The sequence below is a fragment of the Hyaena hyaena genome, unplaced genomic scaffold, assembly GCF_003009895.1.
Source record: "Hyaena hyaena isolate Hyena2069 unplaced genomic scaffold, ASM300989v1 scaffold_12, whole genome shotgun sequence".
NCBI classification, from domain to species: domain Eukaryota; kingdom Metazoa; phylum Chordata; class Mammalia; order Carnivora; family Hyaenidae; genus Hyaena; species Hyaena hyaena.
Window position 1 is genome coordinate 1,710,856 of NW_024080644.1, and position 24,134 is coordinate 1,734,989.

General features: G+C 45.7%; 1 protein-coding gene across 5 annotated transcripts in view; it reads right to left on the minus strand.

The window, feature by feature from the left end:
• NYX (nyctalopin) overlaps positions 1–24,134 on the minus strand; it is a 67,202-nt gene that overhangs the window by 8,688 nt on the left and 34,380 nt on the right. The window contains exons 1-3 of one of the 5 annotated variants that reach the window (XM_039255894.1): positions 21,472–21,545; positions 11,392–11,612; positions 10,960–11,037 (exon numbers count right to left, since the gene is read on the minus strand). The exons of 2 other annotated variants lie outside the window; for them this stretch is intronic. In XM_039255894.1, the coding sequence (XP_039111825.1) occupies positions 10,960–10,981 (22 nt within the window). In that variant the 5' untranslated portion in view covers positions 10,982–11,037; positions 11,392–11,612; positions 21,472–21,545. Of the gene's footprint in view, positions 1–10,959; positions 11,038–11,312; positions 11,613–21,471; positions 21,546–24,134 lie in introns of those variants that run through there. 2 more of the 5 variants (XM_039255876.1, XM_039255883.1) reach the window with 2 other exon arrangements.

Genomic DNA, 24,134 nt, shown 5'->3' on the forward strand with positions numbered 1-24,134 from the left:
GGGGCGCCTGGGTGGCTTAGTCGGTTAAGCGTCCGACTTTCGCTTGGGTCATGATCTCGCGGTTCGTGGGTTCGAGCCCCGCGTCGGGCTCTGTGCTGACTGCCAGCTCAGAGCCTGGAGCCTGTTTCAGAGTCTGTCACTCCCTCTCTCTCTGACCCTCCCCTGCTCACGCTGTCTCTCTCTCTCCCTCTCCTAGAAATAAATAAAAATTAAAAAAAAAAAAATTTAAGAGAATATCTTTTGTGACCTAGTGATAAGCAAAGACTTCTTAGAATTAAAAAAAAAAAAGCTAACCATTAAAGACTCAGCTCAGAGCCTGGAGCCTGCTTTGGGTTCTGTGTCACCCTTTCTCTCTGTGCCCCTCCCCCACTCGCTCTCACTCTCTCAAAAAGAAACATTAAAAAACTTTTTTTAATTAAAAAAAAGAAGAAAGTAATAACTTGGGCCTTATCGAAATAAAAAACAAATTCTGCTCTTTGAAAGACATTGTTAAGAGAATGAAAAGACAGACCACAGACTGGGAGAAAATATCTGTATATTTTCTTTGTATATATCTCATAAAGGACTTGTATCCAAAATATATAAAGAATTCTCAAAACTCAATATAAGAAAACAGACAACCTAATAAATAAATTGGCAAAATATGTGAAGAAACACTTCACCAAAAAAAAAAAGATATACAGAAGGCAAATAAACATATGAAAATATGGTCAACATCATTCATTGTTAGGGAAATGCAAATTAGAATTGCATCCTATTAGAATGACTAAAATTAGAAAGACTGACATAACAAGTGTGAGTGTTAGAGAGCATATGGAATAACTGGGACCCTCTGACACTGCTGGTGGGAGTGTGAAATGGTACAAACACATTGGAAACAATGTGGCAGTTTCTTTAAAAGTTTAAACAAACACCTACTTTCTGATCCATTCTACTCCTAGGGAAATAAGAGCATATGTCCACGCCAAAGACTTGGGGATGACTACTCACAGCAGCTTTATTCATAATAATCCCAAAGTAGAAACCACAGACACCCACCAAGTTTGAACAGGTAAAGAAATTATGATGTATCCAGACGATGGAATACTACTGGGTGATAAAAAGAAATGGACTATTGATACATGCAACATAGAGGAACCTCAAGTTAACTCTGCTGAATGAAAGAAGCCAAACAAAAAAAGGTACATATTATATGATTCCACTTACATAAACACTATTCTGTAGCAACAGAATGACCAGTAGTTGCCCGGGGATGGGTGGCAAGGTAGGGAAGGGGCAGGAAGGAGAGGTTATATAGGGGCATGAATATCAGGGGTAATGGATATGTTATTTATCTTGATTGTGCTAACGGTTTCACAAGGGTACACTTTAAATATGTTCAGTTTTTTAGATGTCACTTATACGTCAATAGAGCTGTTTTTAATGTTTATTTATTTTTGAGAGAGAAAGTGAGTGGGGTAGGGACAGAGAGAAGGGAGAAACAGAATCCGAAGCAGGCTCCAGGCTCCGAGCGGTCAGCACAGAGCCCGATGCGGGGCTCGAACCCACAAACCATGGGAGCATGACCTGAGCCGAAGACGGGCACTCAACTGACTAAGCCACTCAGGCACCCCCGATAAAGCTGCTTTTAAAGAAAGATATTAAGTAATACAGTGTGTATATGTACATATACATATATGATGTGTACATATACATATATGACTTATATACAGAATATAAAAATAACTACAGATGAATAATGAAAGACAACTAAATAAAAATGGGTAAAGGACTTGAACATTTTACAACAGAATATATTAAGTATCCATCAAGCACATGAAAAGGTGCTCAACATCATTAGCCATTAGGGAAGCACCAATTAAAGCCGCAATGAGATTCCCTAGACACCCACTAGAATGGCTAAAAAGACTGACAACCTTTGCCCAATGTTGGCAAAGATGTAGAACAACAGGATTCTCCTACATTGTTGGTGGGAGTAGGAAAGAGTTCAATAACTTTGCAAAACTTCCGCAGTGTCCCACCCCGTGACTCGGCAATTCCATTCCTAAGTATTTACCCAAGAGAAATAAAAGAAAGGTCCACATAAAGATTGCACAAGAATGTTCACGGTGGCTTTTTCATAACAGATAAAAATTGGAAATTACCCAACAATAGAAAAATAAATTACAATATATTCATACAGCAGAATACTACTCAGCAATAAAAAGGAACAAACTATTGATACAAACAAAAACATCATGTCGAGCCAAAGAAACTTGACACAAAAGAGTACATACTTTAGGGGGTGCCTGGGTGGCCCAGTAGGTTAAGCATCCAACTCTTGATTTCAGCTCAAGTCATGATCTCACAGTTTGTGAGATTGAGTCCTGCATCTGACAGCGCAGAGCCTGCTGGGAATTGTGTCTCCCTCTGTCTCTGCCTCCTCCCCTGCTCATGCTCTAAGTCTCTCTCTCTCTCTCTCAAAGTAAACATTTTTTTTTAAAAGAGCACACACTATAGGATTACATATCCTATATGTCCTAGAACAGACAAAGCTCATGGTAGTGGCCCTGAGAGCTCAACAGAACAAGGCCTGCAAATGGACTCCATCCCAAAAGACAGCAAAAATCTGTAAGACATGGTTTAGGAATATTATCTGAGTGATAGGAGCATGTATAATGCAATTCAAATTAATCAAATTTTATGGGTCTCTTTTGATCTTATAACATCTAACTTCTTAACTAGTGTTTGCTCAAAACTAAGCCTGCTACGTTTTTCATTTTAATACGACAACCCGGAAGGTAAGTATTATTTTCTCACAAAGGAGGAAATTGAGGTTCAGAGCGGTTAACAACACCAACCTTTGCTTTTTGTCTTTCCGCTACGCAGTGCGACCCCCCGCCCCACACACCTAGCCTCTCTGAGCTTCCGTCTCTTTAACTGTAAACTGAAGGGCTGGCACTTCCTGCCCTTTGGGGGCCCCTCCTGGCTGGCATTTTCCGTGACTGGACAGCAGCTGTTGCCAACCACCACCTCTAAGAAAAAATACCCCAGTCAGAGCCCCATGTGTCTCTGTCGCTTCCTCCCAGACACAGCTGTTTGGGCTGCAGACAAACATTTGACCTAAGCAGAGCCAATCAGATTCATTCAACAATCCCCACCACCACCACCCCAGGAACACAGAACACGCAGTGAGATCATGTAAGCACCAACCTGTATAGCAATGGGGCTAGGGTTTATACCAAAGCCAGTGCAGGTCAAAGTTCTAAGGGGGCAGTGGTCGAGTGCAAGGTGAGGAAGCTCATGGGCCGACAGAGGATGAAACCCAATGTGAGAATCACAGAAATGGAGAGCAGGAAGACTAGAAGTTGCTAGCCAGCTGTCTCATCCAGTAAGGCCCTGCTATAGCTGTTTCTAGGACATTTCCCTGTGTCCTTTTCAGAAACCCATTCATACCACCTATGTGGGCAAGTGGATTTCTGTTCCCTGTGACCAAACCATCTCTGCTAGTAGTGATAGTGTTTCTGGCTCCCCAGCACCTTTTAAATATTCTTTCTACATTTAGGGGATTTCCTACATTATAAGTCCTGCCTCCTGAAGATAGAAGCCAGAGGTTCTCTTTCCTCACTTCCCTAGCAGTTAGGGCCTAGGCATGTGACCTAGTTTCGTTGATCAGACACACGCGGGGACACTTGGATTCAGAAGTAAATGCCAGGCAGAAACCGTTTTCTGGCCAGGATGATGGCAGAGGCATCCGGCTTACAGGCTCCCAGGGTGGAATTTCTGGCACCCAGCACCCAGCATGAGGCCCATGAGCTGCCACGTGTGCCCACCAGTGGTGGTGGCTTCAGGGCCTTTGCTAGAGCTGCCACACTCCCTTGCTGAGGAATGCTCTGGGCACTGGGCCTCCAACCAGGAAGACTGGGAACACTATCCCTGAATAAACCCTTTCTTGGCTTCAAGGATACCTTAAGCGGGTTCTGTGCTTTGCAACAAGGTTCCTAAACAACATCCTAAGTAAAACAGGTCCCCTAATCTCTCTAGTACCATCTCCTCCTTCGGGCCCCTCCTCCTTTCTCCCAAAGAACATCATGAACTCTTAACCTTAAAAGAGAAAGCCCAAAACAAAAGACAGAAAACCATTCGGGGAGCCTGGGTGGCTATCAGTTAAGCGTTCGTCTCTCTTTTTTTTTTAATGTTTTATTTATTTCTAGGAGAGAGAGAGAGACAGCGTGAGCAGGGGAGGGTCAGAGAGAGAGGGAGTCACAGACTGAAACAGGCTCCAGGCTCTGAGCTGGCAGTCAGCACAGAGCCCGACGCGGGGCCCGAACCCACGAACCGCGAGATCATGACCTAAGCGAAAGTCGGACGCTCAACTGACTAAGCCACCCAGGCGCCCCAAGCGTTCGACTCTTGATGGAGACCTGCATCGGGCTCTGTGCTCACAGCACAGAGCCTGCGTGGGATCCTCTCTCTCTCAAAATAAATAAATATTTTCTTTAAAGAGAGAAAACTACTCAAATTCAGGACCAGGTAGTGCACCTCAAGAGCCAGAAGGAAGCTCCTTGCTTTTCATTGCCATGATATAGAGAAAAGAGTATCAAAATTTGTTTAGGCCATCCCTGATTTCTCCACATGCAAATGAAAAGAGGCCTCTCCTGGAATCAGCAGTGATTATTCCAAAGACACATCTCCTTGCTGTCTAGAGCTGAGTTCCATGGGGATACCTTGGTCAGAAAAACATTTACCAAATTAAAATAAAGATCATAGTTTGTGAGAAGAGAAGGTCAAACTCATTGGCAATTCCTTAGCAATTTTTCTTCTCACACCAGTGTTTTTGGGAAGGATCCATGTGGAAATCTGAAAAGGTTTCGATGCCTTCATTCCCAGCTGAGGTTGGGAGAGGAAGATGGGAAATTCAGCAAAACTGGCCTGGGCTCAGGACTGGCCTCTGCCCAGCCAGCCTCCATCACAGCCCCGGTATACACACACGGGGCTTTCCATTCAGCCTGGAAACACTCATCCTGAGGAGACGGCCTCTCTAGTTCTCTCATAAATTTTGATGACACTGCCTTTCATCCCTGGTCTCTTGTATGCTTTTTGGAGTGTTCTGCTTTGCTTTAACCTCAGAGAGGCTTAACTCAGAGAGTTCTGCATCTCGGCTTCCTCATCCATAACAGGCGGACCGTTATGAGGACCAGATGAGTTGTAATGTTTGAAACAGCTGTGAAAGCATGGGATCAAGCTAATCGGCTCCATGAAGCACTGTTGTCACAAGATTAAAATCCCACCAAGAGACCAGTACTTCAAGAGCCATGGGGAAATCTGCCCCAAAGTGGAAAGCAAGACACCAAGTATGAGAATAGTGAAGTTATTACAAGTAGACTTCAAGGAAGAGTCTAGAATGGCTCTCCACCTGGGTGGGCTACACATCAGAATCACCTGAGGAGCTTTCAACCAATTCGAGATACTCAGGTCTTGTACTGTAACAATTAAATCCAAATCGTCAGCAGGTGGAAACAAGCATTGGTGCTGTTAAAAATGGGACTTATCTATGTCGTATAAGATGTTGCAAGGTGTAACCTAGAATGACCTCAGCAATTCCACTCCTGGGTATATACCCAAAAGAATTGAAAGCAGACGTTCTAACAAATACTTGCGCACGAATGTTCATCGCAGCATTACTCACAATAGCCCAAACCTGGAAACAAACGCCCATTGACAGATGAATGGACAAACAAAATATGGTCTATCTGCACAGTGAAATATTATTTTGCCATGAAAAGGAATGAAGTAGTGATACACAGTACCTCGAAAACATTATGCTAGGTGAAAGCAGCCAGACGCATAGGTTACACATCATATGATTCCATTTCCTAGTGAAGAAAATGTCATGGAAGTAGATAGAGGAGATAGATGGCCACACAACACTGTGAATGTGCTAAATGCTGCCGAACTGTACACTTTAAAAATGGTTTGTGGTTGGGGCGCCTGGGTGGCTTAGTTGGTTAAGCGTCCGACTTTCGCTTGGGTCATGATCTCGCGGTTCGTGGGTTCGAGCCCCGCGTCGGGCTCTGTGCTGACTGCCAGCTCGGAGCCTGGAGCCTGTTTCAGTCTGTGACTCCCTCTCTCTCTGACCCTCCCCTGCTCACGCTGTCTCTCTCTCTCTCTCCTAGAAATAAATAAAACATTAAAAAATATTAAAAAAAATGGTTTGTGGTTAATTTTTATGTTACATGAATTTTAGCTCAATAAAAAAAGTGGGGCGCCTCGGTGGCTCAGTCGGTTGAGCGTCTGACTTCAGCTCAGGTGACGATCTCACGGTTCGTGAGATTGAACCCCACATCAGGCTCACTGCTGTCAGCCCAGAGCCCGCTCTGGATCCTTTGTCTCCCTCTCTCTCTCTGCTCCTCCCCTACTCGCTCGCTCTCTCTCTCTCTCTTTCTCTCTCGCTCTATCAAAAATAAATAAAAACATTTTTCAAAAAGTTACAAGTGTCCCTGAATCTGGGCAAATACCAAAAGTGGGTCCCTGCTTTTGTGTCGTGGTCTGACATGCTGGCCAGCCCCCAAGCTGCAGGGAGCCAGTGACGGCTGGGCTCCGATGGCCCACAAAGTGATGTCTTAATGCAGACCAGCTGAGGAATTTCTCCTTCATAGGTCCTCAGCTTTTCGGATATGTGCTTCTCCCCCTCGAGGTTTGCTAGAACAGTTACTCATGGAGTTTCCACCACAGGCTGAGTTGGAAGTGTTTCTTTCATTCCCATTGTTTTCAAAGAACTTGTGCCTCATGAAACCAAAATAGCAAGGGAAAATATGGTCAATTTTCTGGTTTCAGCAAAATCTAGTCAGCCACTTTGGCTCCACAAGTCATTCTCATCTACTCCTGGCCAACACTCTTCAGGCCAGGACCCAGTGATGGATTTTTCAAAACAAAAGGGGTGAGGGGCACCAGAAAAGCAAGTGGGGGGACCATCATATGGCCTTTGACTTCACAGTAACCCCGGAATTTCCATCTCATACCGCAAAGGTACCTTTTGTGGCAGCAAAGAAAGGATCATGGATTCACCCTACAGCTTTACTAACTAATGAGAGTCCTGGGAGATGGAGAAACCAGTTTGTCTCAGGAAAGGTGGTCTGCTGACAGCCTCACAGGCCCTGTGGATCGTAGGGTGGAGAGCTGTCCCATCTGAGGAGTTCTAGAGAGTTCTAGGAGTTCTAGTCCAGAGAGGCCTACCGGCCTAAATCTTGATAACCGCCCCAATATTGATAACTGAAAACAAATGCTCAACAGTAGGGGAATGAGGGGCACCTGAGAGGCTCCATCCATTAAGAGTCCGGCTCTTGGCTTCAGCTCAGGTCATGATCTCACAGGTTGGACGTTCAAGCCCCACACCGGGCTCCGCACTGTTAGAAAGGAGCCTGCCTGAGATTCTCTGTCTCCCTCTCTTTCTGACCACCCCCCCACTTGTGCTCTCTCTCTCTGTCTCAAAATAAATAGATAAACATTTAAAAACAAAACAAAATAATAGGAGAATGAATACTGAACAAACCAGCACCCCCATCCAGAGAGTAGTACTCTGCAATCAGAAGGAATGAGCAACTTGTCTACCTAGTGACATCAGTGAACCTCACACAAATACTGCCCTACACCCTACAGCGCCTGAGTCTTGATAATGAAGGATTTGTTCTCTTTGGGGTGCAGGTGCTCTCCCCCTACAGACTTCCTTTTTTCTTCTAAGTCAAGTTGATTGAGGTATAATTTACTTACAATAAAATGTACCCATTTTAAGTGTATAACAAATGTATACACCCATGTAACCACCACCCTAATTATTATTTAGAACATGCCTACCACCCAGAAAGTTTCCTTGGGTCCCTTTGATGGCGGTCCCCTCACTATCTGCAGCTCCAGACAAGCACTGATACACTTTCTGAATGATAGATTAGTTTTGCCTATTCTAGAATTTCATATAAATGGAATCAGGGCCACCTGGGTGGCTCAGTCAGTTGAATATCCTACTCTCAATTTTGGCTCAGGTCATGATCCCAGGGTCATGGAATCGAGTCCCCCATCAGGTTCTGCAATGAGTATGGAGCCTGCTTGAGATTCTCTCTCCCTCTCTCTCTCTCCCTCTCTCTCAAATTAAAAAAAAAGTTTAAATGGAATCAAACGGCTCCTTTGCTCAACATTATGTTTGTGTGATTCATCTATGTTTTTCTGAATGTCAGTTGTTCACTCATTTGTATTGTTGAGCAGTATTCCATCTTTTCATGTGCTTATTAGTCATTTGTATATCTTCACTGATAAAACAGCTTTTCAAAATGGGTGTTCCATTTTTTTCAAAATGGGTTGTCTCGGAGGCACCTGGCTGGCTCAGTTGGTGGAATATTTGACTCTTGATCATGGGGTCTTGAATTCAAGCCCCATGTGGGGCATAGAGAGTACTTAATAAAAAGAAAAAAATTAAAATATTAATGGGTTGTCTTATTATTGCATTTGAAGAGCTTTTGAAATACATACAGAATTTTTAGGGGCAAGACCTCTATCAGATATTGTAATGGTTCTAATCTGGGTGGCTTCACCTATTCAACAAATAAATCCTTATTAAACACCTACTGTGTCTTAGACTCTAGAGATAGCAACGTAAATAAAACAGAAACCGGGGTGCCTGGGTGGCTCAGTTGGTTAAGCATCTGACTATGGCTCAGGCCATGATCTCATGGTTCGTGGGTTCGAGCCCCGCATCAGGCGCTGTGCTGACAGCTAGCTCAGAGCCTGGAGCCTGTCTTCGGATTCTGTGTCTCCCTCTCTCTCTGACCCTCCCCTGCTCTCTCTCTCTTTCTCAAAAATAAATAAAACATTTTTAAAAATTTTTTTAAAAAACAGAAACTCTGGCCCTTGTTAAAGAGCCCCTTCTGATTCCACTGCGACCTTGTTTTGTCAGGCTCGTTTAATCTTTTTTTTTTTTTCCCTAGCTAAGGCGGTAGAACCCTATCCCTGCCTGCATCTCGGGAACACGTCGTTCATAATCCTGTGACTTGTAGTCAGAGTAATATTGTCTGTGCTGCTGAGTGTGTTTTAAATTAAAGCGCCAGGGGATGTGGAGACGGTCATTAATTTTAAGTGCATCTATTGTTAGCAAATGATGTCACCGCTAAGCTCTCCAACTTGTCATAAGAAGTCGGGATGTATTTCGGGTTTCTGCAGCAGCAGGAACAGTTCCTGTTTTGCAGTGCACAGGCTATGAATACGGTCTGCATTCTGTCAGGAGCAGGAGAGCGTTCAGTACACATTTAAAATCATATTGGCTCTTAGAAGCAAACATTCTGTCCCAATGAGTCAATCAAACTTCATATCCTTTCTAGGTAGGAGAAATGGCAAGGAGCTGGCTGTTCGCATTTATATAAATGTCAACCTCTGTCCTTTGGAGGCCCCTCGAGGTAGAGAGCCATGTCCTATTTATCATAGTGTTCCCTGCACCTTGTTCCATTTTTTTTTCTCATTTATTTATTGGGTCTCTCATAAAGGAATAGAAGTTTCTCAAGGACAAAAGCAATGCAGTTATATCCTTCCTAATATCCCTTGAGTGTACTGAAGATACATACCTGTTGATGCCATTGAATAGAGCAAGGTCTACTTTTTGAAACAGTGGACTGACTAAAGGGTAAGAAAATTCTATTACTACCATTTTAGAATTATCTGGTAAATTTTCTCTGCCAGCACTGCACATAGAAGTCTATTACATGGGTAGTTATAACCTCAAATAATTACATTTACCCGAAGGTCAGAAAAAACAGATTGTTTGTGTAGAATCCTTTACTGCAGAATTTATCAAGGGATTTTTCCTTGGGTAATCTCACATTCACGCAGGTGGGGCTGTAGAGGTGGTGTGGGGGGAAAATTGTGATGAGTCTTCTTGTTATATTAAAACCCACATAACAATAGAACTAAAACATTGGGGAAAATGTTTCAGCATCCATAATCACACAATTTCAACATTCTTTCATTTTTTCTCTTTTCTAAGTTTTTTATGTTTGTTTATTTTTGAGAGAGACAGAGACAGAGAGACAGAGAAACAGAGCACAAGTGAGGGAGGGGCAGAAAAAAAGGGAGACACAGAATCCCAAGCAGGCTCCACATCGTCAGCACAGAGCCTAATGCAGGGCTCGAACTCACGAACCATGAGATCATGACCTGACCCAAAGTCGGATGCTTAACCAACTAAGTCACCCAGGTCTCCCTATTTTCATTTTTTCTTCTTCCTTTAAGAAGATGGTTTAAGAGATTTTTTTCCTAACTAAATGAGTTTCAAATAATATGATTAGAAAACCACTGGAGTTTTTGGTGATTACACAAATGCATTCATATCTGAAATTGAAAATCACCATATATATTTTATACATATGGCTCAGGAATTTGTGGGGCTTTTTAATGTTTGTTTATCTTGAGAGAGAGAGAGAGAGAGAGAGAGAGAGAGCGCGAGCACGAGCATGACTGGGAGAGGGGCAGAGAGAGAAAGGGAAAGGGAGAGGGAGAGAATCCCAAGCAGACTCCGTGCTGTCAGCTCAGAAACTGATGCAGGGCTCTTGATCCCATGAACCGTGAGATCATGACCTGAGCCAAAATTAAGAATCTGACACTCAACCTACTGAGCCATCCAGGTGCCCCAGGAATCTTATATTTAAACAAATAAATAAAACATTTAAAAAAATTTTTTTAAATAAACAAACAAAACCCACCCCCTTCTCGGTTTTACCTCATTCTCCAGTCCCTCCCCCATGATTGCAGTTCAGTGAAATGTAATCAGAACTGGTGTCCATGTACAGCTCTCATGGAAGCCACTTGAAGACCAAGCTCCTTGGGTAGAAGCCCTGTGGTTTCCATGCATCTTCTAGAATCTTCTATGGGCTTGCCAACCCCTGCACCCACTGGCAGCTGTCTGCTGGGGATCGAGAAGGAGAAGGCCTTGGAACTCACCATGCAATAGCAGCACCAGCATCCTGTGGCCTTTCACGTATCTGGTGGCTTAGAACCACCCAGCTGTGGAATCCCTCCCTGAGGGGAGACAGTACAGGTCAACGAGTGCTCACGAGGGGTCCCTTGAGAACCAGGACACACAGGCCCCTCCCCACACCTCCGCACCTTCTCCCAAATGCCCTGCCTTTGCCCTCTTCTTCCTCACACTCATTTCTCCCCATTCATGTTGGCCTTGGGTTAAGAGAAACCAGTAACAACAGCCAATCAGAAGCTCCCCCCACGCCGACAGCTCGGATCTGTTTGGAAACCCTTGGTCAGACTAAAAAACCTGACAGCAATGCAGATGGACTCACTGACAACCCAGCAAGCAAACGGCCAGAGAGGAAACCACTGCGGAGAAGCATCCGTGAATCGTCCCCAAATGTCGCTTACTGTCCTGGGGCTCTGCCTGGTCCTGCTCCTCCTCCGAGGTGCCCTTCGGCTCCCCCAGCCCATCCATCTCCCGAGTCCGGCAGCCGCAGATGCTAAAAATGGTCCGACAGAGAAGTAATGGGGGATGGGGTGGGGTGGTGAGCAGGAGTCGAGGAGGAATACTTGCTTGTGCAGGTTTGAGTGCTTATTTTTCTTTCTCCAGATTTAATGGCAGGAAAATCCTGTATCAGATGAGGATTAACAGAGATGAAGGAATGTGTCTGCCTTTCGAATCACCAAAGCCAGTGACAGATTTTGCTGACACACCAATCGGCTTTATCCCCAGGCCTTGGCCGCTCCATCTGCCTGGCCCCTTTCTCTCCTTAAACCCTCCACAGACCCCACCTCCCACCCTGACCCCAGCCCCAGCCCCCAAGCGGTAGGCAGCCAGAAATTGGCTGCCGGCCACCCAAATAGCATTATCAGCATTTTCAACAAGGACGTGTTATATAACTTCGAGAGGTGGGAAAGGGACAGGACAGCTTAAAATAATAATGTTTTTCCCAAAATGCAGGCTGCTCACTTCCTTCCTGTGGAGTGGCTGATGGCAGATGACCTAAGCCCAGAGTGTGAAGAGAGGGTCCTTCACTACAGTAAGGCTAGAATCCTGGCTTGGGGGGTTGAGGCTGTGCTAACCACCGACTAAGACAGCAAGTCCACGGGTCATTTCCAGAACCTGACTGAGGTTTCTCAAACCCAGTAGGACTCAGTTAGGACTCACTCCTCTGGAGGGTCTTCCAGAACTAGAACTACAGAGACCACCAGGAGCAGTAGCATTAGGGAGCTGGTTAGGAATGTGGAATCTCAGCATTCCCACCCCACCCCCAGAGTCCTATGCTCCGGGTGTGAATCTGGGCATCTGAGGCTGCTGTGCCGGGAAATTTTTTTCTTCCACCGGCGCCTTGTAAAGCCAAAACATGGCCGACCTTGTCATAACCTCTACTGGGAAGGAAACCGTACTGGGGCTAGGGTAGAGACGGGGGTGGATGAAGCCCTCCAAAGGAAGCCTCTGCCCAGACTGGCCCACTCTGCACAGATGGGATTGGTGGGCAGCGCTCCCTGGGTGACCACTGGTGTTCAAGGTGTCCTCTCAGCCTTCCTTCCAGACCTTGGCCCAATGAAGCCTCTTCCCCCAGCAGAAGGCCAGAGGCTAAAACGTGGCTGTAAGAACAGCCTGTCTGCGGGCACCTGGGTGGCTCAGTCAGTTAAGCGTCTGACTTCGGCTCAGGTCATGATCTCATGGTTTGTGGGTTTGAGCCCCACATCAGGCTCTGTGCTGACTGCCAGCTCAGAGCCTGGAGCCTGTTTCAGTCTGTGACTCCCTCTCTCTCTGACCCTGCCCTGCTCATGCTGTCTCTCTCGCTCTCCTAGAAATAAATTAAAAACATTAAAAAAAAAAAAAAGAAAGAAAGAAAGAAAGAAAACATTAAGAAAAAAAAGAAATAAAACATTAAAAAAAAAAAAAAGAACAGCCAGTCTGCATCTATGGTCCTTGCCCATGGCTTATTGGATTCACCTTGCCTTCAGTCTTCTCCAGGCTAGTGGGCCCATTGCTCTGGGCCAAGGATCTCCCTGAGGAAGACCTTCTCTGCCTGTGAAATCAGACATTTTTCCCGAGTGGAAAGGAAGGGGCAACCAGGGGAGAAAGGAAAGGACCCAACCACGGGGCCAGCTAATACCACTGACTCCAACTGGGGGACCAGCAGCCTTGTCATCAAAACCTTGTTCCCAAGGGGTTAAAAGCAAGAGGAGGAAGGGCACCTGGGTGGCTCATTCGGCTGAGCATCGGATTTCAGCTCAGGTCCTGATCTCATGGTTTGTGGGTTCGAGTCCTGCCCTCTGCTGTCAGCTCAGATCCCGCTTTGGATCCTCCCACCGCTTGTTTCTCTGTCCCTCCCCAGCTCGTGTGCTCGTTCGCGCACACGCACGTGCACACGCACACACTCTCTGAAAAATGAACATTTAAAAAATAATAATAATAATAAACAAAAGCAAGGGGGTAAGACTTGTCACAGGAAGTGCAGCTGACTGGCATGCCCTCAAGGAGAAACATCAAACAGGACCATTTTCCAGAGATCAAGATAGCCTGGCCCCCAGCCACTCTGTGGCTGCCCAGGGAGTTGGCGATTGGTACCTGTGCCCAGACTCTGTTGCGATGCAGCCGGTAGCTGATAAGAAGGGGCAGGAAAAGGGAAGAGGAGTATGTAAGCAAGCATGTGAAACAGAAGTGGCCCAGGATGCAACACTCTGCCTTTGCAGGTGGCTTTCTAGAAAAGCTTCTATCAGCAGAGGAGGGGTGGGGTGCCCTGCTTCCCAGGGAATTCCTGCTGCACCAGTTTGGGGGCAGCCAGCAGGGACGCAAGAAGGGGCCACTCATGCAAGGAAAAGACAAAATCCCTCCTGCCTGCCGATTTGTGGGTTCAGACGTTCAGTGGCCTCCTATGTGCGCTCTCAGAGGGGGCTTGGATATGAAGCCAGATCCTTTGTTTCTCTGCCTCTGACTCCTCCTGCTTGCACAGGCAGACACACACCACATGGAGACAAGACCATCCCGCAGGGACAGAGGGCACGGGCATGTTAAACTTGACTCCCAGGGAAACAAAGCAAGGTGCCCCGTTTCCTTTTTTTTTTTTTTTTTGGTTCTTAGTTTTATTTACATAACTACACACCCAACGTGAGGCTCAAACTCACGACTCTGAGATCAGAGCCGATTGCTTTTCCGACTGAGCTGGCCAGGTGCCCCAAGGTGCCCTATTTCGTTTCATACGAGATGAGACAAACTCCAACTCCTGGCAGAGCCCTGGAAGGAACTGGTAACCACTTCATTCAACGCCTTTATTTACAGATGAGAAACCGCAGGCCCAGCTGCAACATGAAATGTCCTTATGTTTGATTCAAGATGCCCCCAGAAACATATCCTGAGACAAAAATACAAATGGAAGTGTAGTCAACTCTTGAAGAACATGGGTTGGAAATGCGCAGGTCCATTTATATGAGGATTCTTTTCCAACAAACACAGAACAGTACTGTCAATATATTCTCTCCTCTTTATGATTTTTTTCTTTTAAATGTTTTTTATTTATTTCTAGGAGAGAGAGAGAGACCGAGTGAGCAGGGGAGGGTCAGAGAGAGAGGGAGTCACAGACTGAAACAGGCTCCAGGCTCTGAACTGGCAGTCAGCACAGAGCCCGACGTGGGGCTCGAACTCACGAACCGCGAGATCATGACCTAAGCGAAAAGTCAGACACTTAACCGACTAAGCCACCCAGGCGCCCCTCCTCTTTATGATTTTCTTAACATTTTCTTCTCTCTAGCTTTATATGGGAAAAATAAGGCTTAGAATACATAGAACATATATACACATACATATATGACTGTTTATGTTATCGGTAAGGCTTCTGGTCAACAGCAGGCTATTAGTAAAGTTTTGGGGGATTCAAAAGGTATACATGGATTTTTCGACTGCCTTAACCCTCCATGTCATTCAAGGGTCAACTCTCCTTGATTTGGGAGGTGATTCCCGGAAGCACCAGCAGGAGAGAGGGGAATGGTGTGGGGGTTTTTTGTTTTTTAAAGTTTATTTATTTTGAGAGAGAGAGAGAGAGAGGGAGGCAGCGCAAGCATGAACCAGGGAGGGAGAAAGGAGGGAGAGGGTCCGAGAGAGAGGGAGACAGAATCCCAAGCAGGCTCTTCGAGGTCAGCACAGAGCTCTGAGGGGCTTAAACTCAGGAACCGTGAGATCATGACTGAGCTGAAACTGAGAATCAGACTGAGCCACCCAGGCGCCCTGGAAATCAATGGTGTTAATGAGCTAGTTGGGCACTGTGGGCAAGCGGATCCACCAACACCCACCCTTGGCAGAGGGCTGCTCCCAGAGGAGATAAGAGACTGCTTATTCTCCAGCAGCCTCTGGCTACCAGGCAAAATGATGGAATGCACTGATTCCTAAAGAAACTTCTTCCCAGGGTCATTTCTTACAGCAAATCGAGGGGCAGAATTCCTTCTGAAAGCTGGGAGTAGCTAAGCTTCCCCAGTGTGGAATTGGTAAAGAAGTGCCAATTACAAGGGTGCTTGGGTGGCTCAGTCAGTTAATCATCCCATTTTGGCTCAGGTCATGGTCTCGCAGTTCGTGGGTTCGAGCCCCGCATACAGCTCTGTGATGACAGCTCAGAGCCTGGAGCCTGCTTCAGATTCTGTGTCTCCCTCTCTCTCTGCCCCCTACTCCACTCATGCTTTGTCTCTCTGTCTCTCTCTCTCAAAAATAAGATAAACATTAAAAGAAAAATTTTTTTTTAAAAAGAAGTGCCAATTACCAAGGTGGCATGGTGCAGGAAGGCATGTTGGGATTTTTGCTCAATGCAGAGCTGCTCTGGGATGAACTGGAGGGTCTCTTGTTCTGTTCTGATGGGTGAGGTTGTCTCTCAGGGGCTCCACAGCTGGTGGGTGCACCCTACGTGGTACAGTGACACTGGAGGCTTTGCCTGTTATTCGGAGGACCCAGATTCACCTCCAGCCTTTCTGCACTGTGGTCACAATTCACAGACACTCTGACCCTCCATGGCCAGTCCCCCAGCCTTTGCGCCTTTCCTCACTTTTCTACCTGCTGAAGTTCCAACCTTCCCGGCAGGCTTAGCACAAATGCTACTCCCTCTAAGAAATGAGCCCCTTCTGGTACCCCCCACCACCACCTTTTTGCCCACAGGCCTTGCCATTTATAGTGTTTGGTCCAGGGCTGTGCTTGATCCAAGTCTGTGCTCCCACAATGCCAAGATCACCCTCAGACTGGGAAAGACAGAGGGAGACTCAGGATGAGGAGTCATGGGGACCTGGAATCTCAGAACCACGTGTCCAACAGATTCTGAACCCACTTTTCTTAGTCCACCCTCCTAAGGGTAGACTCTGCCACTACCGTGTATACTCAAGAAGTGGCCTCTTGAGGGGCAGGCAGCTGATTGCACATGAGGACATGTGTGGGAAAGGGCCCTCGTGCTATGGGGTGGACCGGGGCTGGGAAGAGAAGGAAGTCACACCACAGGCCTTGAGCTGGTGCCGCTCTCTCTGCCACCATGTTCCAGCTCAGAATGCTGAGGAACATAGGAATTCCAAACTTGAACCCGGCTTTCCAGATTGTTATGGAGGTATATCTGTCAAGATAGGAGGATAGAATATTTTTAACAGTTGGTTAGCTTGATTTGTAACTTTTTAAAAAATATTTATTTTGAGAGAGAGAGAAAGAGAACATGAGCAGGGGAGAGGGACAGAGGGAGAGAGAGAATCCTAAGCAAGCTCCATGCTTCAGTGCTGAGACTGACTCAGCACTGGATCCCACAACCCCGGGATCGTGACCTGAGCGGAAAGCAAGAGTCCCATGCTCAACCAACTGAGTCACTCAGGCGCCCCTGATTTGTAACTTTTGAATATTTAGACATGCAGCACGTGGTCCTCTCTATATAGTCTTGCTCCGGGTCCCACAGACATCAGAGGTGAGCCTCTGTTTGACACACAGGTGGAGGTGCACAAATGTTTATTAATGAAGTCCATGCAAGAATTTGTGGGGAAGCTATAGGAAGAAGACTGGGGTGACAGCCTTGGCCCCTGGCCCTGCCTCTTTCTCTGATTTGCTGAGTGGTCTCAGGACAGCCCCCCTCACGTCCCATGCCTTACAGTACTTGAGACATTCCATAATCTAGTCCAGACCATCATTCTCCAAGAGGGGAAACTGAGGCCCACAAAGGTTAAGTGACCTGCTCCCCAGGGTGACAGGTAGAGGTGAAGCTAGGACCCAGACCCCTGGCCTCCCAGTCCCTGGGCTTTTCTGGGACCCTAGCAAGACAGGGAAACAAAGGATCCCTATTCCCTGGCCACTCCCTCTGCCTGTATGAGGAAGGGGAGGTAGCCCCTCCACTTCTTGCCAGGCACCCCTAAACTACCTCGACTGAATGTATTCTGTGGCTAAAGCACCTACCTCCTTTGTTCTCTCTTAGCAAATTCCCCTGTACTTTCACTTTCAGCCTTCCCATCACAGCTCAGCGGGTGGGGGTGGGGAGGCAGCAGGCAGCGAGTCACAGGTCTGGACGTTTCAGCCCCAGCCCCTCCCCGGGCGTCGGAAGGCTTGTTCAGCTTGCTAACCCTGGTTGGCAACCACGCGTGACACAGTGGTTTTGACCCCTTAAGGTCACGTCCTTGCGAAACCTAAGCAGCTTCTGCCTGCGTCCACCTGCCCAGCCCCACCCCGCGGGCGAAAAGGCGGGGCAGCCGGTCGCTGAGCCCCGCCCCCCGACGAGTCCCGCCCCTCTCCGCGTGGCCGCCAGAGGGCGCTGAGGCTCCGGAGCCCGGGCGGGGCGGCTCCCAGCTCAGCCCCCACCTGCTCCTCACCCCCGCCGCATCACTCTCGGCAACAAGGCCAGCCAGGCGGGGGCCGGGAAAGTCCCAGGGCGCGTCGGTGCCACCGGAAACGTTAGTCACGCACCTGGAGCAGCAGAAGTGTCCTGCTGGAAGGGATGCCAGGGCGCGGGCTGGGCTTGCCAAAGGTCACACCCTGGGATGGTCTCCCAGAGCCGTGCCCTCGTGACTTGGCCACGTAAGCTCTGATGGTGGCTGATACCCTGTTTGCTTATCTGTGAATGAAGAGCTGGCCCAGGGTCTCTTCCTGCCATTTCATTAAACAAACGCCCACTGCCCAAAGATATACCTCCTTGGAGCCTCTTTTGAAATCATCGCCCTTTACATTGCATCAAAAGTGGGTATCTCTTCATTTCCCAGTACAAGGAACCAGCGCTCCTCGAGGAAAAGGTGGCTTCAATGGCCAGGGGCAGGCAAAATACAACACGATCCTGGAACGTCTTCTTATTTCAGAAGACAAGCCATCGAAGATACTTGGGTAAAATGAAAATCGACTGCTTCCACTGGCCAAAGACGGGATAATCATCAGTAAGAATACTGACTGTAATGAACCGAAATGTGTCAAATAAACTAAATGTTTGTTAAATCCACGAGTTTATAATGAAACTTAAAGAAAGAAAACTTTCATCAGTAGACTTGGAAGGTTACTAAAGTATTATTCTGAAAGGTGATAAGGAGAAAGAGGCATTTATCTTGCCCTTCCTTTATGGACTTTATTTTAAGGTAACCAAATACACTAGTTGATGAGGGAAAGTTTTTCTTTGTAAAAGAATCACAGCTAATAAATACAAAAATGATAGACTGAGGAAATGACTATGTTGCAGTGAAATCACGGACCCTACTGATCATCCTTGACATGCCTCCAAAATGGCACAATCAGAAAGTAGGTGCCTCCTGATATGACCTACTAGAAAGTACACAGCACTATCACTGAAGTATCCAAGGCCAAAAAAGAAAGAACCTGAAGCTAATCAAGCCTCTAGATCTAGCTACTATTTAAAGAAATACGAAGGATGGAGAAATATGTGAAAAGACACCAAAGATGCAATCAGCTAAATATAGACTGTGGAAAGTTCTACAGGGCAAATGATGCAATTTTTCCAACAAATTAATGGAATAGGGGAGGGAGGGGAAAGAAAGGAGATCTGTTAAGTAACAGAAACCAGACGTCAAGCAATGCAATCTTTGGACAATCTTGAGTCAGTACAAACAAAATACGGACTGATTATTAGGTAATATACAGAATTAATTAGTTTTCTGGTGGGTGCGACAATGGTTTTATGTCCTATTTTTAAAGTTCTTATGTATTAGGAAAAATATAGAATTATTTACAGTGAAATGATATGTCTGTGATTTGCTTTAAAGTATTCCCATAAAGGGGCGCCTGGGCGGCTCAGTCGGTTAAGCATCCAACTTCTGCTCAGGTCATGATTTGTGGTTCGTGAGTTCGAGCCCTGCATCGGGCTCTGTGCTGACAGCTCAGAACCTGGAGCCTGCTTCAGATTCTGTGTCTCCCTCTCTCTCTGTCCCTCCCCTGCTCACACTCTGTCTGTCTCTCTCTCTCTCTCTCTCTCTCTCTCAAAAATAAATAAACATTAAAAAATATTTTTAAGTATTCCCATAAAATAAGTGGCAGAGAAGAATGGAAACAAAAAAAAATAGTAGAATGTTGATAACTGTGGAAACTGGTGATGAATACATGAGGTCTCTCTACTTGGGTGTGTGTTTGAAAATTGCTCCACATTTGACCTCTTTCAGATATATAGCTAAGTATACGTGGTGGGAAGAAAGTTTTCTATTTTTCTCTGTGTTTCCTTCCATGAATTCCTATCAACTGTCCTACATTTCCTTCATTTGAAAATGAAAATTTCCGGGGCACCTGGGTGGCTCAATCGGTTAAGCGTCCGACTTCGGCTAAGGTCATGATCTCACGGTTTGTGGGTTCGAGCCCCGCAATGGGCTCTGTGCTAACAGCTAGCTCAGAGCCTGGAGCCTGTTTCAGATTCTGTATCTCCCTCTCTCTCTGACCCTCCCCTTCTCACGCTGTCTCTCTCTCTCTCTCTCTCTCTCTCTCAGAAATAAATGAAACATTTTAAAAAAATTTTTTTTAAGAAAATGAAAAATTTCCTATGAAAGGTGGAATAATTAGCAATCATCCCTTCCTTTTTTGATCTAGAAAGTTCCATATAAAACCCACAACTCAAAAGGCTAAAAGAGGAAACAGAATCAGAACTTCTGAGCTTTATGGCCCATTTGAGTTACTGTTTTGGTTTTCTTCTTTGCTGTTGTTTGCTGCAGACAGCCTTAGGGGATGGCTTATAACAAGCAAGAATTTCTTAGGGACCCCAAGATGTGCTGTTTTGGCTCAGGTGTCAAGCATGTCAAGGTATAATCAAATTCATGTTCCTCATTTAAAGCCTATGAATGTCAATTCTTGGTTGAAGCAAAGGAGGAAGGCTGAGCTTATTGTAAGGCTGTGGGGAGGCAGCTTTATTCTACTAAAATCCTTCCCCAAACAGGACCCTTCGCCTTATATTTCACTTTCCTCTTCTGTAAAATGGGGCTGTTGTACTTCTTCCTAGCAGAGTTATAAAGGCTAATTAAAGCTTGTGGAAGCACTTTTAAAGAAGATCCTAAGATGTTCCATGCTAGGGAAGTGAAAACTATCATTAATATATTTTAATCATCACATTAAATACCCACATAGACACACCCACCTCTTCTCCATTCAGGCAGATTTTTGCAAAGGGGTAATTAACTGCAATGATGTCATAACCACAGATCCCTGCTTTCATCCTGAAAGCTGCAGCTCCCAAATGCTTACTAACTCCTCATTAGACTTTTAAAACATGTTAACAAAGTACAGATTCTCTATATCTGAGTGAAAGCGTGCTGGGAAGAGAAACCTTATGCCTTGTAAAGAAGCGTGAATGAACAGTAAAAGTAGCCATCTTTTCGGTAAGCCTGCCAGAAAACCCAGAGGGTAGCAGGAATAAAATAAAATGCTGAGATTACACGTTTGGAAAATCAACCTGACTGCTTCCAAAAATGACCCCCCAGAAACCCGTGCTTCCCTTTTAAATCCTCACCAGGAGGTGAAGAGGTACAAGATTCCTGTGTCCTGACACCCAGCAAGGAATGACTGGCAACTTTTCAGCCACTACATGCCAAGCCCTCTGCGAAATAGCTGACCGGTGCATTGCTAACGCGGCCACCAGCTCCAGTAATGCAGCTCTTTGAAATGCTAATACAATGGTGTCAAATTCCGTGACTGTGGGAAACCCTGTGTCCCTTTCCAATATCTGCGGGGGGCAATCACCGGATAGTGGGGTGGGGCAGAACGGTGCCTTTTTACCTAGGGACTTCCGGTTTGGATTTCCGGCTTGCTCAGAATTCTCTGCCACCCACATTTCACCTCTTGTTTGCTCTCCACTCCTTGTCAACCCTCATATGTAACAAAGCCCCTTTTCTTCAACCTCCAAAAACTCTCCTCACCAAGACTGCTGGGAATGCGTGAAGACTTTGGCTCAGGATTTGGAGGCAGCAATGGGCTGCTACCTCACAGAAGAACACAGAGGAGACTTCACAACAGAATGGTTGATACCTCCCAGACATACATCTTCCCCTCACCCCACTCACCCCTTTCCTGCCAGGGACCCTTCTCCTGGCCAGGTCTCCCGCATAGCTCCACCTCCAGCCACTCTGCGGGGCCGCGTCTTTCTCCTTTGTTCCTCTCCTTAGCAAACACCTCAAATCCCCCAAATTCTCATTCTTTTCTTATGCTATGCTAAGCAGTCTGGCTCTTTGTCTCATTCCCAGGTGGCCCCAGCCAAGCTATCTTTCTACTGTCACAACAGCCCATCAATCAGTTTGCTTTTCTAAACAAAGACAGTTAACCCCAAAAAGAATTCTGTCCTGCATCACTCAGGAATGCTTTTCAGAAAGTAACCATTTCTGCAGCAATTACCAAAAACAATCAGCCTAATAATGCTTCATATCAGCCACCAAGTCGGGTGACAGTGAGGAAAAGCATTATTTTCAAATATTAAGAGGAACCTTAAATTGAACACGAAAATCCTTCATCATGTAGATTCTCCAAGGCCATCTCAAAGATCATTTTATAAATAGCATATCAGATGGGGCACCTGAGTGGCTCAGTGGGTTAAACGTCCAACTTCAGGTCATGATTTCACGTCTCCTGAGTTTGAGCCCCGCGGCCAGCTCTGTGCTGACTCCTTGAAGCCTGGAGGCTGCTTCGGAGTCTGTGTCTCCCTCTCTCTCTCTACCCCTCCCCTGCTCCCGTGCTCTCTCCCTCTCTCAAAAATAAATTAAAACATTTAAAATTATGTAAATATAAATATCGTATCAGAAACGAGTTCTCTGTGGTTTCCTGGAACATAAGACTTTTGTGGAATCAACAAAACTCCACACTGAAGACTGTCATAAAGATTGAAGTGTATTAGTTCACTTAAGTGGATTATCAAGCAAAACTACAGCCCTACATAGTTCTAGTGCAGTGGACGGCCACTAGTGGTGTGACACAAATTTGGAGACGCATAGCCACCCTTTCAGGAAATATCCATTTAGCAGATATGGAATATATATAAATAAGAATATTATCATTTGTTTTTATTGGAAACTGATCTCATTCCAAAAGGGATTCTAGTAGCATACAACACCAAAAATAATAATAAAATACCTTGGCTAGCTACAGTAAGAATTTTTAGAAGAATAAATTGGACACAAAGGAACATAAGACAGGAAAAATAGAATGAAGCTAAGGTTAATACCTAAAATCCATGACATAAGGTTACATACTGTTTTTAGAGATGGCTTTCAAATTTGATTGTCCAGCAGCCCAATCAAAGAAAAAAAATGCAATCAATTCCACTGTTACTAAGGAAAATTTTCTCCTCCACACTGCAATATTTAAAAACAACAACCACAGGGGCGCCTGGGTGGCTCAGTCAGTTAAGCGTCCGACTTCAGCGCAGGTCATTTTCTCACGGTTCATGGGTTCGAGCCCCGTGTCGGGCTCTGTGCTGACAGCTAGCTCAGAGCCTGGAGCTGCTTCTGATTCTGTGTCTCCCTCTCTCTCTGACCCTCCCCTGCTCACGCTGTCTCTCTCTCTCTCTCTCACAAATAAAAACATTTAAAAAATTTAAAAAACCACAACCACAACAACAAAATAAAACAGCCTTCAAAACCATCTCTCCATAATCTCTGACAAATATAGTAAAGAATTAAACGGGGCTACTTGGTTTTTTTGTCTTTTTTGAGAGAGATGGGGTGGGGAGAGGGGCAGAGAAAGAGACACAGAAAGAGAGAGAGAGAATCTTAAGCAGGTTCCACGCTCAGTGCGCAGAGCCCACCATGGGGCTCAACCTCACAACCCTTGGCTCATGACCCAAACGGGAATCAAGAGTCAGATGCTCAAACCATTGAGCCACCGAGTGCCCCAGATGCCTTCTTATTATAGTCTTCAACATGAATGGAGGGCATAATGCCAAAGCAAATTTCCATAAACATCATGCTACAAATGCCCACCCACCATAATGGGGCACAGCGGCACAGCTCTTCGTGGATCTGGCTTAACCCAAAAGTAAAAAAATTAGAGACAGAGAGGTTTGCAAACAGCAAGATGCAAACACAAGCTTAGTACATTCGAACATCACCAAAGGACAAATTTGGAGGGTGGGGGGAAAGTAAAATAAGTCAGTAAATATTTTAAGAAACAATTGGTACAGAATGAATCTTAATAAGAATGTCTAGCAACCATACATGATTGAGGGTAGGAGGGCAGAAAATGGAGAATAAAGTTTCCAAAACTAGGCTTTTAACATTCTTGTGTGAGAATTCAAAGTATCCCAGGTTAATAATAGAAGTAAATGCTACAACTAGAAAGTTGTGTAAAAGCCTAATACATTGAAAATGTTAGGAAAACAGCTGAGTTAAGGTTATCTTCTAATATAATTCAAAAGGAAACATGAAGTTTAAAGTACCCCGCCTGGCTGACTCGGTCAGTGGAGCATGCAACTCTTGATCTTGGGGTTATGAGTTCAGGCCCCACGTTGGGTATAGAGATTACTTAAAGTCTTTTCAGGGTACCTGGGTGTCTCAGTCTGTTAAGTGTCAGACTCTTGATTTCAGCTGAGGTCATGATTCATGAGATCGAGCCCTGCATCGGGCTCTGGGCTGACAGTGAGGAGCCTGCTTGGGAGCCCCTCTCTCTCTCTCTCTCTCTCTCTCTGCCTCTCCCCTGCTATACTCTCTCTCTCTCTGTGTCTCTCTCTCAAAATAAA